Here is a 17,317-nt window from a genome sequence, read left to right as displayed (position 1 = left end):
AGGTAACTACAGCATCCATGTCAAACAAGCGCCACCTAAAGGAAGGAAAGGGGCTTAAGAACAACAGTCTTGATATGTTTTAGGTTTGGGGTTCAAGACCTGAAGTTCCTTTGTCCGCTAAATAAGAAAAATAGGCTTTGTCACGTCACTCTCCTCTATAAAGTTCAATGGTTTTCTTTCATATTCTGAATTAAAAATATCTCACCTTTTAATAATTCACTCCTTTTCATATTTCACCACTTCTTCAGCTGTATGCCACCCATTCATTTCCTGTTTCCTTAAGCCACACCATACTTTGGTCATCTCTCTCCTATCCCTTTCTTTTTAGCAATACGACCATTTTTGAAACAGTCTTCCTACTTAATAAAATTTATTCTGTGGCAAAGGATTTTTCAAACCTTATCTTTTTTTCTCAGGCTTTCCTAGATTGATTTTCCTGCACCAAAAAGCCCCTCTTCTTTTGCTGAGCTTTTCAAATCTCTGTTCCTTCCATTTGCTTTTTTGTTGCATGTGCCTTACCTTTTAGACTGGAAGCTTTCAAGAAAAGACCTTTCTAGTTTTTTAATTTACGAAGTACCTAGTGTGTAGTAATAATAATAGCGCTCTTCCCATCATCATCACTCCATTAAATAAAAAAATAAAATAGTATAACAAAAAAGCCAGCAATGCTAAGTAAGAGCTGCAGCTCACCAACTTCCCATTCCGTCCACTGATTGTGAGAAGTCAGATAACAGACAGGACACTCACAATCAAGGCATCAATGGCAGTCTTAGTCCTCCATATTTAAGCCTTCATAGCTGACTGTTGGGGAATACTGCCTGCTCCTGAAAAACAGGAGATGGTGCTCTTGATCCAGGGCCATACAGTTTCAAAATTGTGGCAACAGTATTCCTGGAGACATCCCAGAATGTACTTGACATTTAGCACCAACAATCAGAACCAGGAACGATGACATTTTTAGTTATGTAAAGCAGCTATCCAAATACGGTGTGTGTTTCTCTGTAAATGCTTTGACAAGAAGAACTTTCAAACAGAAATGTTAGCCATGAATCAGTCAAACATGGCAAAGATGTACAGTTGTTTTCTCAGAGTACCCACTATGAAGGAAAGAGATGGTATAAAGATACCACACTTTTTGCTATGTTTCCCGATACAGCAAAAATGGCTGTTCTATACGCACGGTCGTTTTAACTCAGTACATTATTCAATCCAATCCCACACAGGCCCACAGCATATCAAGAACAATGTTTCCAAGCCACATCTACTTACAAGCAGCTCTTGTTGCTTATCGGAGGCAGATCGGCCAATCACTTTATAAAGGTCCATCAAATCTCCCAGCATTCCATCTCCTAGGACAGGTAATTGCATGGCAATGGCTGCCAGGCAATGGCACATGAGAATCCTGGCAGCATCTTGAGCGCTGTGCAGCTGTGTCAACAAGGATTCCACAATAGACTGGCTCAGATGGGGACGACACTTGGCCAGCTTCACCATGCAAGTGAGAGCAATCTGCATTAAAACAAACAGTACTGTTTTAGCATCTGCTACTTTTCAAAAGACCTGCATTTTTTCCTTCCATCACAAGGAGCCACAAAATGAAGGCTAAAGAAATGTTGCACAAGAACATAAAACACAGTCATACTCTACCAAAGCATATGTAAGGAGGATTCAGGGAACCAATTATTTTTACTGTAATATATGACTGAGACACAGAAAGTTCTCAAAGAAACTGCTTGCCAGGCCTCTGGAGAACATTTAGAACCAAGTCACATTTAACTGAGTCTGATAGTCTAATGCGTCTGATAGTCTAATATTGAAATCCTACACAGTTAACCTAGTTGATTTAAACTGGACTAACTCGGTACAGAGTTACTTTACTAGTCCCATCTAAACTCCACTCCTCCACTTGCTGCTTTTTAAAAAACCAGACAATTTATGGGCAGCTAAGGCAAAAAAAGGTTATTTTTATCAATGTACTGAACACTTAAGGCAGATGAACAACATGTTAGTGTACCTTAAAAATACTAAAGGCCGCTTAGGCTAATAGGCACTACCTTTTCTGCTTGTTGGCCCTCATACCTTACAGTAATCTGCATCTTTGCTGTTCAGACTAAGCAAACAGGCTTAATAAGAAAATTCTTTTGAAGGCAGGGCTTAAATATCATCACTGTTCTGGCAGTTCTTTACTTTAGCAAGAACTCAAATGCAACACACAGGCCGAAATTCTTCCCTGACACTCCCTCAAATCTCACGTTCAGACTTGTTGAGGTTTTGAGTTCTGACATTGGTCAGACTACATTTCATATTGGTCGGGTGTTTAGGCTGTTATTTTTAAAAAAATACTTAATGCAAAAAATAACAGCAGACATTTCATCAGACCAGAAACAAAGTGGCACAGAGGAAAACAAAAAAGATATTTACCTTTAAAGTCGCTTGAGCACCTGGACTGCCATCTTGACTACAAAGAACAAGGAGGGATTCAAGGCCAAAGACTGCATCTTGCTCCAATGGCAAAAGATCTAGAAAAAAAGTTCGACATTTCATCCCTAATTTGCTGGCACTAGCATTAATATGATACTCATGACTGTTAAGGAAGACATAATTTATCATCACAGTTTGCCTTGTTCCAGTAACACAGCAGAACTAAGAGCCTCTCAAAATTAAACAAGTTCAAATGATGTGGCAGGCCAGAAGCAGTGGTCTGATGGCAACTGTAAAAGGGACACATTTCCCTATATTGTGAGGGCATAAGGATTGGGGCAGGGGGGGAGTTGGGCTAGCAGCTGCAAACAAGGATTCCTCCATGGTTTGGCTGACCATTGAGAGCCTAAGCTTGAGCAGTACTTCCGTCTGCCATTTCCTGTCCAAAACTGATTGCGACAGGCCCTTTCTTGAAACTAAGGGGACCCACACTGCTTTTCTTAAACATTTTATGTCTTTATATTTTACCACCGTGGACACCAGCTTATGACATTTTTGGTCTATACCCCAACGCTATGGCACCAATTTGTGACAGTCCCCTTGTGACAGGGTCCCACACTGCCTCTCTGATGAATTTGGGGAATCTTGTTTGTTGAGAGATATAAACCTTCCTCAAAGTTACAAGATGTTCTTAGGTAGCAAGTATAAAGGCTTTGGGTTGCTGCTGTGAGGTACGTTTTGTACTGGGCCTAAAGAGTATAGAGGTCACTGAAGCAGGAGATTTAATAAAACAACTAAGATTTATTTATGTACAGATTATGTGGTGAATTCTCTGTTTGTAGCTACCAGGTCTGCTCATCCCCAGAGACTGGCCTCACAACTCTGTCCTCTCCCAAAGGTAGAGTTAAACCACTCTGCCTCTCTACCAGGCAGAACTACACACAAAATTGTCTGCTCCCTCACTGAGACAATTCCCCTCTCCCTCTGCACTGTCCCTCAACCCCGCTCTGGAAGGAGACTAGATACTGGAGCAATAATCCTATAGGCTCAAGTATCAAAACAGCTGAGTGGCTGTTTTACCTCTCAGGGGCAGGACAGCCTCCTGTTCATCATACAGTTTGTTTTCTGGGCTTATATACCTTCCTTCTTCAAATATTTAAAAACTTAGAGCATTTTTTTAAAGTGACATCTGATAACCTACAGTTCAGAGAACAAAGCTCTAAGGATGAGCAAATAGATCAGTTCCTATGCAAAAGAATAAGTGGACATAAATCTGATATCAAAAAATGCAATAATCAGAAGCAAGTGGGTGACCATTTTAATCTTCCAGGGCATTGTGTTACTCGTCTAAAATTTACTGTTCTCCTACAAAAGAACTTCAAAGGGAAAATCCAATGCAAAAATGCTGAATTGGAAATCACTAATAAATACAAAATTATTTGTTCCCCAATATTAACTTGGATTTTTGGTTTCTTACTGACTTTAGGTGGTAATCCTATTTTGCCTATCAGTACCACGATGTTCCCTCTAAACGCCACAGTGTTGTGATCAGAAATTCTATCTTGTGAGCGAAAAAAGCTAGTAGCAATAAAGTTGTGAGCAAGTCTATATTTGACTATTGTTTAAATTAGTTTTTAAAGAAGAATACTTCTATAACCTTGTAAAAATCTCAGAATAAATTCTTTTAAATTATATTTAAACTATATTTTAAGAATAATTTAAACATTATAAGAAAAACCAGAATCAAGTCAAATTTCACCCACCTCTTTACACTATATTGGTACACCTGTCCTCCGTAAAACAGGTCTACCCACCCCAGTCCACTATATTGGTAGACTTGGCCTCCAGAGAACAGATCTGCCCACCCCTTTCCACTATATTGGTAGATCTGGCTTCCAGAGAACAGGTCTACCTGCCCCAGTCCATTATATTGGTAGACCTGGTCTTGGATGGTCGCCTTGTGCTGAGCCCCAGAAAACATAGAAGCACATGCGAGGGGGGGGGGGACGACTCTTGCAGTCTTCTTTGTTTTTTTTAGTGAAATATGACAACCGGCATTACAGGTCAAGTATAACAGAGGAGCAACAATCGTTGTCAGAACCCTGCCTAACCTAACAAACGGGAAGTTGTTTAGAGATTATCATCCTGCCCAAACTACTATTTATTCAAATATTTATATCCCAAGGCAGCTTACAAATCATACTGAAAAGCACCATAGGGTTGTGCAAAAAGAAAAAGTAATTCCCCCCCCAGCTCCATTGTGGCCTATGGGGACCATTATAGTCAATAGGCCCCATAAGCTATAATGGAGAACTGATCCGGGGGCATCTGGGGCTCGGGGGAGGGAGCTGTGTTTTTAGGTAGAGGCATCAATTTGCAGCATAGCTGCTGGTGCCTCTCCTCAAAAATCCCCCCAAATTTCAAAAAGATTGGACCGGGGATCCAATTCTATGGGCCCCAGAAGGAGGTGCCCTCATCCTCCATTGTTTCTAATGGAGGGGGGAAAGCTTTCTGTGCAGAAGCAGAAACTTCTGAGCTGGCATCTAAAATTTTGTGCACTAGCACCCCCTAGCACAGCTTAGAGGTAACTTATGCCTATGAGTGATCCATACAAATTCTGAGTGAACTGATTATTCTTTTGATTGGATCTTGCTCTGTGTATAATTTCCTCCCTTACCTTTCTGTTAATATAAATACATCAGCCCAACGGTTGCATACTTCATGCAACAGATAAAGTGAGAACTGATCCATGAAAGCTTATGCTGGAATAAATTCTGTTAGCTTCTAAGGTGCCACTGGACTCCTGTTTTATTTTGCTGCTACATGGCTACCCTTCTGGATGAACATGACTACCCTTCGGGAACCAGCAACAGAAAGCAGCTAAAATATCAAGCCTACCCAGAGCTCTCCAATTTAGCAAGAATGGGATAGTTTCACAGAGAATGTTAAACTAATAATAATAGTTGCACTGGGACTCCAGCCACACTTACCTGTTTCCTGGCAGGAAGCAGCTATATTTGTCAGAACTCGCACTCCGTGAGCTGCAATACCCTGGTTATTGTGGTAACAGGACTCTTGAGCTAGTTTCACTAGGTCTGATGACCTTGCTGTAGCAGCTGTACCTCCTTAACAAGGAGAAGGAAACTTTTAAGCAGTGAGCATGGCCAGCTGTACACAATAGGACAGTTGACGAGTGAGGTAAGACTAAGAAGTTAGGGCAATATCTTTAATCAGAGCAAGATGCGATGACAGGGAATCTGTGCGATTCCCAACACGCAAAAGGTCTTCCATCAACTGAGAACAGAGCACTCATAAGGCTCACAAATAACAGTTAGCATAGAGAAGATGCCACTTTCATGTATCAGCCGCCTTTGATATAACGCGTGGACCGTATCATGTATCAGCCGCCTTTGATATAACGCTTTATACTTCACTACAGAGTGCCAACGTTTTGGAAAATTAATTTTAATCTGCACCAATTCATAAATGTTTTAACTCATGAAACTATCAACACATGTGACCAACAGTGACAAGCCCCATCAAATTGGCTTTCCTCCCACCAACTAGTTATTCATTTTGATTTTGCTTGGGCTCAAAATATTTTAAGCAACTTCTCCAGACAACAGTGAAGGGATATGTGAAAGCAGCAAAACCATGTTTCCACTGAACACATACATGTAGCCTCCTCTAAGTGATCGAATCACTGCTTAATGCCATGCCCTTCCTCTTATATGTATTTATTTCTGCTTAATTCACAGTGTGCTGCAGTGGCAGGCTTGATATGGGAAATCCAGGTTGACATGCCCATTCAGCTCTGAACCACACTGGCCCTTTTCATATTACCATTCTAAACTAGATGTTATTTGTGGCTGATCTGATTTCGAGTACATCAATACAAGGACATTCCATTTAATGAGCCACCTCTGAAGCACTATGGTAATTTCAAACAGTGCCGCTTTCCCCCCTGTCCTTTTTCGCCGTGTGACCTTCCTCGGACTTTAAAAAAATGTTCTCAGGTGAGCGCTATAGCACTAAACTGTTATAGGACTTCAGTGCTATAGCGGCACCATTGAGATGCTATAGCACTCACCTTAGAACATTAAAAAAAGGGTCTGAAGAAGATCACGCAGTGAAAAAGCGGCATTGTAGGAAGCACTATGGACATTTTAAACAGCACACCACAGCGATTTACAAGCACAACAAAGGGTATGAAAACGGAAAAAAGCAGTTTCCCTCAAAAACAGCTCAACCAAGCTTTGCTAACCCGACACAAGTAGGTTTTGTATGAACAAATAAATTCTGCTAGCAGCCGGTTACTAAAACAAGTCTGTCTGAAATCATAGGAAAAAAATCTATTAGCGACCAGTTACTAAAATGGAATACAAAGGTAGTTTGAAAAGGGACACAGAATGGCCTTGAGCAACTCAGTATTTCTCAGTCTAATAGGTCTAAAAAATTGTGCAATTAAAATGCTGCTCTGAATTCCTTGCAGGGAGAATGGGATACTAACATAACAAATACATAATTCAGTATGATCATGATTCAAATCCAACAAAATTGAAGGGCCTTAACATGAACCGGAATGCACAAACACTTTGATTAAACTAAATCAGCCTCAGGCGGATTCTGAACAGCACAGGATATAAATCTTTTAAACCAACATGGAGGCAGGTTGTCAACTTTCAGGGGAAAAAATGTCATCTCTTTCACACTGGTTGAATGGGATGTTATTTATCTGTATGCCATAAAAAGTTTTGACTGCCTGTTTCCACACATTAAGCCTCTATTAAAGGGACAGAACATTTTCCACCAGGCTTACCAGCAATCCTAGAGGCAGACCTGTGTAGGCTACATATGGCTCATACTCTACTGTCCTTGGAGATATGTGACTGTGGTGCTAAAGATGCTTTAACCCTGTATGCTGATAGTGTTTGCAGTTAATAGGCACCAATGAGTTAGCTACATGCATTGCTGTGTGTGTGCTTTATAAGGCAGAGGAAACGGTGTGGGAGTACTCAAAAGAGATGGCAGTAGCACAGGGCGAGGAACTGATCTGCACCATTACATGCTCAGCGATCCCCCCCCGCCGCCACTGGTAATCTTCTAGCAAGTCACTAGACTATTATTATTTATTTCCTTTGCAGTGCAGAATTTCAGTTATGCAGAAAATTAAACCCATTCCCACAGTTTGGGAAGTGTTTCCACACCGTTCACTGTTCAACATTAAGAATGTTCACAGGACTGAGGAACCACCACATACTAATTTCTGTGAAAAGAAAAGGAAAAGAAGAAACGGATGAGCTAATCTTTTCATACCTGGAGCAATGCTGAAATACTGTTTGATCGCTATCGTCCCCAACAGTGTGGAAAGTACAGACAGCATGCCTAGTTTCAAGCTGTCATAGGGAGTTTGAAGAGCACATTCACAAAGTGCCTAAGAAGCCAGAAGAAAGAACCTTTTTAGTCTGAGGGGAAAAAATTCTGCTTAAAAAAAAAACCCTCTAAATGTGTGGACTGACAATTCAGGCATGTACATATACAACTCAGTATTGCCCCACTTGATGATTCCCAGAGAAGCACAGGAAAAAACTAGCTGAAATTCATTTTAATAAAGTTGATTTAACATATTTTTAAATAGAGGAGACGAGGGCTGAACCAAAGACAGAGCAAAGGAAAAAAATGTGCTGAAGGGAAAAGGTCTGACTATTTCAGCTATATTGCCCCTATGTTTAGACAAAACGTATAGGGGCAAGATAACTAAAATAAACAATTATTTTTTCCTGATGCACCATTAAAATATGTTTACCCTGCTTCCCACATCACATAGCCCCCCCTCCCCGTACCTTACAACACCAACATCCAAAACAATCATCTAAAATATATACGAGAAATAACAGACAACAACAAAGCTTTCATACTTCTTCCTCATCAAATACTTGGGCAAATTAAACTGTCTTAACCTATTGCCCAAATGAGAGAGACGATGACAAACAGGCAATTCTGGGGAAGTTATTCTATAAATAAAATGACCATCTAACCTCACTTGGGCACATACAGAAAGGCCTCTGCCCAGAGTCTCAAGGGATAGATAGGCTCATATGAAAATGGTGTCTATTTAAATATCATGGCTTCAAACAGATCTAAACAGAATTGTGCCCAGAAACAAAATGAAAGTCAGTGAGATATATATATACGCACATATCTCTCCTTATATATAACTGAATAGTGGGAGTCAAAGTTCTAATTCTAAAATGCACTCCCTTAGTGTATGGCTGATGGCACTGCTCCTCAGCATATATCGCCACCAATCAGAAGGCAAAGCCCGGGTCCCGCCCACACCACAACTGCTGCGACAACCTGGTCTTTTGCATATGGAAGCTGATTGGACTTCAGTCCATTCCACACCTCAAACTCGCCCCCCCCCGCAAGGCAGTTGGAATTTTCAGTTGCATAACATACCTCATAGGGGAGAGGAGAATGGGTAACAATGGTTACCATTCTCCAGGTGAGGGCTACAGATAACTCAAACATACAAATGCTCTTCAGGTAGCAGAGATCAGTCCCTCTGGAGAAAACAGTGGACTCTGTCATTAAACCCTGCTGAGATCGCCACAGGACACTGACACTGTTTGCCCAAAGCCAGAGCACTCTCCCAGAGCCTCTTTCTAGATCTCGTTGTATTTATTTCCACAACGGGCATTATTTCTAGTATATACATATATACACACACATATAGATACACCTAATCTACTTCTTCCATTTAGTCTTCAAGTATACAAAAACACCACCACAAATAGACTTTAGTATCACTTTTAAATAATCTTAATTTATTGATGGACGTTACTTGTATAGCCATGAATGTATTAGAAAACAACCAGCTTTTTAAAATGATGGAATTTTGTAGATCATATCTATCAAGATTACTTTTCCTGTTAATTAGTGTATCTTTTTTCACTGGCTGCTGCACAGGGTTCTTCAGCGCAATGGTATTTATTTCATGGTGACATGCCAGAAATAAAAGCAGTATTATGCAAGGAGTCTGGAACTTTCATATGCTAATAAACAGGGTGTCTTTCATGCAAAACCAGAACTTATTAATGGGAAAAGAAAAGGCAAATTTTTGACTGAGTGATTGCAACATTCAAAAATAGTAACTACTGGATAGTTTCTCTATTCACAACAGGTAATAAAGCATGGCATTAATCACAACAGTAAGAAAACATCTCATGGGGAAAATAAAGGTTTGGACTCATCTCTCACTTTTCTGCCACTTCCTCTGGTTTCATATCAGGAAACCGCATTATCGACATTTTGCCAGAGTTATACAAATCCTTAATAAATCATCAGTATAAGAACCAAACGGCATGTTCACAGAAACAAAACAAAGCACCAAAACTAATGGCATTTACAAATGGGGTAGGAGTGTTTCAAAACAAGGACTGTAGGGCTTTCTTACGATTATTAGAAAGTATCTTTCAGCTTTGTTTCAGTCTTGCTCAGAAACTATCATCTCTGCTGCTCTATTTATTAAACTGTTACACAAATGTTACCCTTTCTTGAGCCAAAGGTGATTCACAGGTGAGCTCCAATAACATCATTGTGTCAAAGCAGAAAAGGCTTAACAGGATGGCTTATAAAAGGCCATGTACCAAAAAGCAACTAACACAGATAAATCTTGGCTATGGAAAAAATCTTCTAGAGAATACAGTTTCCCCAGATCTCCCTGTAGATAAATGATAGAATAGGTATTTGCAACAGAACTGGCAATTCTAGCAACTCATTTCTAACAAGAAGGTGCTGGTGTTGTGGTCTGATCCAAAACCTTGCCCCACATATGGAGACAGTTTGAGGAAATCAGCACTCTGAACCCTAGTTCAAAGACTGTCCATGGCAGCCCACTCAAATAAAGCACCCTGTGCCCCACTAGTACAGCCCTACTTGCCATCTCATTATAGTAATCTTAAAAATTCACCAACTTCTTTACTTGAACAGAACACAGCTTCACTTAAATGAGAACTGGGAGCCAACGACAGAGTTTCTTTCTGACTAGGTCTGCAAATATGCAAATATTCTAGACTACAGGCTCAAATACAGTATCAAAAATATCATACAAACAATTAATATGATTTGGCCTTTGGCCAGACAACAAAGAAAATAGGATTGTATGTTAAATAGTAGGGATTGGCATGAGTTGGAAGGGACCTCCAAGGTCATCTAGTCAACCCCTGTACAATGCACAAATATCTTCGCCCACGCCCCCAGTGACCCATGCCCAGAAGATTGTGCTTATCCAATCCCCTCTTGTAGCCGCCACCATTTTTTTGCAGCAGTGAATCCCATGTGTTAATTACTCTTTGGGTGAAGTATTTCCTTTTATCTGTTCTAAGCCTATGGCTCATTAATTGTGCACAATTACTAGCACTTATTGTGGTTTTAATCTGTTTTAATTGTAACTTATGTTTTAAATGTAACCATCTGTTTTTATGTAAGCCACCCTAAGCTGGCTTCGGCTGGGAGGGCGGGGTAGAAATTTGAATAAACAAACAAACAAATATTATGAGAAAAGGAGAAAAGTACTTCTTTCTCTACCTTCTCTATCCCATGCATAATTTTGTAAACCTCTACCATGTCACCCCTCAATCATCGCTTCTTCAGGATAAAGAGCCCTAACCTATTGAACATAGGTTCATAGGGAAGGTGTTCCATCCCTTTAATCATTTTAGTTGCCCTTTTCTGCACCTTTTCCAATGCTATAATATCCTTTTTGGGGTGTGGTGAGGTGACCAGTACACAGTACTCTAAATGAGATTGCGCCATCGATTTATAGGGGGGCATTATGATACTGGCTGATTTGTTTTCAATTCCCTTCCTAATAATCCCCAGCGTAGCATTTGCCTTTTTCATTGCAGTCACACACTGAGTTGACATCTTCAGTGAGTTATCTACCATGCCTCCAAGGTCTGTCTCCTGGTCACTTACCACCAATTCAACGCATATTTATAGTTAGGATTTTTGGCTCCAATGTGCATTACTTTGCACTTGCCCACACTGAACCTCATTTGCAATGTTGATATTGTACATATTAGATTCCATGTCAAAAATGAAGTCAAATGAGGAGGAAGATCTATGTTTTATTTCAATTAACAAGAAAACAGTTGGACCAAATAGTCCATCCAAAATTGACTACTTTCTTCTCAGCATATTCAAGAAATATGCTTCAATTAACAGGAAAACAACTGGACCAAATAACTAATCAAAAACTGACAACTTTCTTCTTTTTCTTCTTCCATCTTCTTCTTCTTCTTGAACATATTCTGAACATATTCAGGAAATATATGATATATTATACATGGACTGACATCATCAAGAAAACAATATTCAAAAAACATAATTGGTTATAAAAGACAATGGTAATTTGAGTAATAAGCCTCGGATTTGTCAGATGTAAAGAAACATATATCTACGTCAAACTAAGTAAAACCTGTTTACTTAACCTAACCTAAATGATAATGGGCAAGGATTCTTCATATCCCAAACAAAAGTATTTTTACTGATACGAGACTAAAATCTTATCTGACCCAGACATTGCAAGGTTTTGCCCTTAAAAACCACAGAATCATAAACTTTGTACCTATTATGTTGTCTGCTAGCAATATCAGACCTACAAGAGGAAAGCCTTCTATATAACAGGCCTTTCTAACATCCTAATAAAATATTACTTAAAAGAGAAATTCATAAAACCAGGAAAAAATATGAATATGAACAACCAAGAAGAAAAAACCTATATAAAAAATCTTTATATTCCCATTCATACTACACTGACACCCACTCATCCAGCCTTGACAGATCCCTCTGGAGCTCCTCACATTCCTCCCTGGTTCTCACCACTCTGAACAACTTAGTGTCATCTGCAAAATTAGCCACTTCACTGCTTACTCCCAACTCTAAATCATTAATGAACAAGTTAAAAAGCACCAGACTTAGTACCAAGCCCTGTGGTACTCCACTGCTCACCACCTTCCACTGTGAAAACTGCCCATTTATACCCACTCTCTGTGTCCTCTTATCCAATGACTGCTGAGTTTACTTTAGAACCTTTGCTGAGGAACATTATCACCCTGTCAAGAACTTTGGTTCATTCAAAATGGAGTTCTGTTTTAAAAGTTGGTTCAGTCTGGCTGCAGCCTGTGTTTGTTGAAATTGTTTGTCTCTGTGTCTCCAGAGTTTCATACAGTTATTCTGGGAGAGAACAGTGTGGCCTTGCACCTGCAAAGATAAGATGTTCTCCCCATTTTAGCTGTCCAATTAATATTCCATTCAATTAAGTCTCTGTGAGAGATGGGAGTGGAATAAGCTGCAGATCATATCACTGCACTCCTGACATGGACAAAGAAGAACCAATCTTGCTACTGATTGGCCTACCTCTAACTATAGGACATTGCTTGAACCCTGATTGGTGTATAGCCTAGCAGCAATCTAGGATTCAGACAATAAATTATCTGTCTTGAAACCTATTCAAGGGGCTTGATGGTGAGTGCATGTTATGCTGACACTGACCTGCTCACTTCAGCCATCTTAAGACTCTGTCGCTAAAGTCAATTTGCCTGGCTTTTGGGACTCTGGAGCTTCTTTGGTCCCAGAACTCTGAATGGGTAGCATGTTGTATTTTGGAAACCAATGTTCTAAAATGTTTAGCTGGTAACTTAATCTCTACTTGTATTGTTTTCTTTCTTACAGTATTTTAAGTAATCTTTGCACTTTAATAAAATTATATTTTAAATACTAAACTCTGGCTCTTTGTCTCTGCAGCTGTAAAAAGAAATCCAGTGCCTAGATTATGGCAGTTTCACTACCATAATAGTAATTTTGGTGGGTTTCCTACGGTGAGCCAACCTCGCAGGGAGGACTCCCTAGGTAATCCCAGGAAGGTCAGGAGTTTGTCCTTTGGCTCCTGACTGGAGGGACGTAGAAGCACTGGTGGTAGCCTACCCAGGTTGAAGGTGCACAGGTGCCTCCAACACCTTTTGTAATCTGCAGCTAGCCAGCCTCTTGGAGAAAAGGTCGTCAGCCTGGGATGGGCAGGGGAGACCTTTTTGACACACCCTTGTCCACATGTTTGCTCACCCCCTCAAAGAACTCTAAAGGTTTAGTAAGACAAGACCTTCCCTTACAGAATCCATGCTGAATCTTCTTCAATAATTACTGTTCATCAATGTGCCTACTAATTCTATCTTTAATAACTGATTCCACCAACTTACCCGGTCTTGACATTAGACTGACCGACCTGTAATTTCCTGAATCTGCTCTGGAACCATTTTTAAAGGTGAGGGTTACATTAGCTACCTTCTAGTACTCAGGAATGAAGGCAGATTTTAGTGATAGATTGCGTATATTTGTCAGGAGAGCCAGAAGTTCACACCTGAGTTCTTTCAGAACTCCTGGATGTATGCCATCTGGACCTGGTAATTTGTCAGTTTTTAATTTGTCCATCAGTGACAGGACCTCCTTTCTTGTCACCTCAATCTGACTCAGGTCTTTCAACACCAGCAGTGAAGTGGCTAAATTTGCAGATGACACGAAGTTGTTCAGGGTGGTAAGAACCAGGGAGGATTGTGAGGCACTCCAAAGGGATCTGTCGAGAATGGGCGAGTGGGCGTCAACGTGGCAAATGGGGTTCAATGTGGCCAGGTGCAAAGTGATGCACATTGGAGCCAAAAATCCGAACTATAAATACACGTTGATTGGGTCCGAACTGGCAGAGACTGACCAAGAGAGAGATCTTGGAGTCATAGTAGATAACTCATTGAACAATTATGAAAAATTATGGATTAAGTTAACTCAAGACTTTAAGAAATGGGATAAAATGAACTTGTCATTGATGGGAAGAATATCAGTTATAAAAATGAATGTCCTACCACGTTTGATGTTCCTGTTCCAAACAATACCAATACTCAGCAAGACGGATTTGTTGCTTAAGTGGCAACAAGAATTATCAAAGTTTGTTTGGGCAGGCAAGAAACCGAGAATTAAGATGAAAATACTCTGTGATGCTAATGAAAGAGGAGGCTTGCAGCTACCAAATCTTAGACTATATTATGAAGCGGTCTGTCTAACCTGGATGGAACAGTGGGTGAAATTAGATAATGATAAGCTATTGGGGCTAGAAGGCCATGATTGTAGATTTGGTTGGCATGCATATTTGTGGTATGATAAGACAAAAATGGATAGCTTTTTTAAACTTCATGTGGTAAGAAAAGCATTGTTTGTGGTATGGATGAGATACAAAAAATATTTCCGTGATGTAAGACCATTGTGGATTGTACCAGTAGAAGTGTTAACATCTTACTCAAGACATAGAGACAAGGATTGGTTGCCATATAAAGATTTAATTAAAAAAGAGGGAACAGAATGGGTAATGAAAAAGCAGAATGAAATTGAATATGAATATGAATGGCTGAAATACATGCAAATCTATGATCTTTTTAGATCAGATAAAAGAAATTATGGTTTTAGAGAGGAAAAAAATGAAATGGAAAATGTCTGGGAGAGTGGTTCATTTTATCATATGTGGTGGACTTGCGAGAAAGCTGTAGACTTTTGGACAAAAGTCCACAATGAAATGCAAAAAATACTGAAATGCTCTTTCAAAAAGGCACCAGAAATTCTGCTTTTGGGACTGAAAATGGAAGAAGTCAATACGACTAAAAAGACCTTATTCTGGTACTTAATTACAACAGCGAGAATGATTTATGCGCAATTTTGGAAAATAGAGAAAGTGCCAGAAATCGAAGACTGGATACAAAAAGTTCTGTTCATGGCAGAAATGGACAAAATCACGAAAAAGTTGAATAATAAAGAAGACGACGTGTTTTTTCAAGAATGGAGTGACTTTAAAACATATCTGGAAAAGAACTGGGATGTGAAACAAAACTTAATATGTTTAGATCAATATTAAGTCAAATGATGTTATCTTGAGACTGTAATGATAAGAAAATGATATAATTAATGATGTAAAGTAACGTGCAGTAAGGGGTGAAGCATTGCGGGAAGCCACCGGAGGGAGGGGAGGAAATGGGAATGGGGTAAACAATGGAAAAGATGAAATGATTTAATTATAAATGTTGAATTCCTAAGAAAAAATAAAATTTGTTTACCAAAAAGAAAATGTCGAAACAGTGTGCGACTGCAATAAAAAAGGCCAATGTTATGGTGGGGATTATTAGGAAGGGAACGGAAAACAAATCAGCCAGTATCATAATGCCCCTGTATAAATTGATGGTGTGACCATCAATTTGGAGTACTGTGACCATCAATTTGGAGTACTGTGTACAGTTCTGGTCACCACACTTCAAAAAGGATATTACAGCATTGGAAAAAGTGCTGAAAAGGGCAACTAGAATGATAAAAGGGTTGGAACACTTTCCCTATGAAGAAAGGTTAAAGTGCTTGGGGCTCTTTAGCTTGGAGAAATGAGGGCTGAGGGGTGACATGATTGAGGTTTATAAGATTATGCATGGGATAGAGTAGGTAAAGAAAGAAGTACCTTTCTCCCTTTCTCACAGTACAAGAATGAAATTGCTGAGCAGTCAGGTTACAATGGATAAAAGGAAGTATTTCTTCACCCAAAGAGTGATTAACACATGGAATTCACTGCCAGAGGAGGTGGCAGCGGCTACAGGCATGGACGGCTTGAAGAGGGAATTAGATAAACATATGGAGCAGAGGTCCATCAGTGGCTCTTAGACATAAGGTATAGATAGGAACTCTCAGTCTGTGGCAAGGGATGAACTGTATTCTTGGTGCTTGGGGGGGGCAACAGTGGGAGGGCTTGTAGTGTCCTGGCCCCACTGCTGGCCCTCCTGATGGCACCTGGTATTTTTGGCCACTGTGTGACAGGGTGTTGGACTGGATGGGCTATTGGCCTGATCCAACATTGGCTTATGTTCTTAACACCCCTCCTGAAATCACCAGTTCTAGAGTGGGCAAGTACCTCCCATTTTCTACAGCGAAGACAGAGGTGAAAAACGCATTCAGGTTTTCTGCCATTTCCCTATGATCCTTTAGTAATCCTCTTGCCCATTAATCATCAAAGGGCCCCACTGCCTCCCTGGCTGGTTTTCTGCTGCTAATGTATTTGAAGAAAATTTTCTTATTGGTCTTTCTGTTTTTTGCAATATGTTCCTCATAGTCCCTTTTTGCCTTTCTGATCACCAACTTGCATTTTATTTCCCAAAGCCTGTGCTCCCTTTCATTTACCTCACTCAGATGAGCCTTCCACCACTTAAAGGAATCCTTCTTCTCTTTTAGTGCTTCCATTACTTTGTTTGTTAACCATGCTGGTCTTTTATTACACCTATTCATACCTTTCCTAACCTGTGGTATACACTGTATCTGTAGTTTTAAATAGTCTCCAAGATTCCTGAAGGGACTTGACCCTCCTTACCTTTTCTTTCAGTTTCTTATTCACAAGCCCTCTCATTTGAGACAAGGTACCGCTTCTAAAGTTACATTTGGTTGTGTTGGTCTTTTTTACATAAATGCTAAACTTACTAGCATCTTTCCACCCACAGTGTTTCTGTAAGCAAATTTATTTCTCTTAGGTTCTCAGTTTTACTGGACTGTACACCCTCTCTGACATACAGAATAGTGGTGTATACATAAATAGTATACATAAAGCCAAATCAATATCCGAAAAATCCTTATCGGTATTTTTTTTGGTATATATTCAGCCAAATACAGATTGGAGAGTTTGGTTAGGCTACTGAAATAGCTGTGCCTGAATAAAAGCCAATATTATTCGGCTTTTATTCAGGCACAGCTAGAAGGTATTTAAAGAGGTATTTACCCCAAGATTTAGTTTAAAAACTGCTCTGTCTCTTTAAATGCCTTTTCCCCT

The 17,317-nt window shown here is 39.8% G+C and overlaps 1 protein-coding gene across 1 annotated transcript in view; it reads right to left on the bottom strand.

The window, feature by feature from the left end:
- INTS7 (integrator complex subunit 7) overlaps positions 1-17,317 on the bottom strand; it is a 76,568-nt gene that overhangs the window by 34,343 nt on the left and 24,908 nt on the right. Inside the window, exons 8-11 of the mRNA XM_015427622.1 lie at positions 7,738-7,855; positions 5,412-5,546; positions 2,422-2,519; positions 1,270-1,509 (exon numbers count right to left, since the gene is read on the bottom strand). Coding sequence (XP_015283108.1) covers positions 1,270-1,509; positions 2,422-2,519; positions 5,412-5,546; positions 7,738-7,855 — 591 coding nt within the window. The remainder of the gene's footprint in view (positions 1-1,269; positions 1,510-2,421; positions 2,520-5,411; positions 5,547-7,737; positions 7,856-17,317) is intronic.

The sequence above is a fragment of the Gekko japonicus genome, unplaced genomic scaffold (genome assembly GCF_001447785.1).
Source record: "Gekko japonicus isolate JY-2015 unplaced genomic scaffold, Gekko_japonicus_V1.1 scaffold45, whole genome shotgun sequence".
Taxonomy (NCBI): Eukaryota; Metazoa; Chordata; class Lepidosauria; order Squamata; family Gekkonidae; genus Gekko; species Gekko japonicus.
This window is presented reverse-complemented; position numbering and strand designations above follow the sequence as displayed.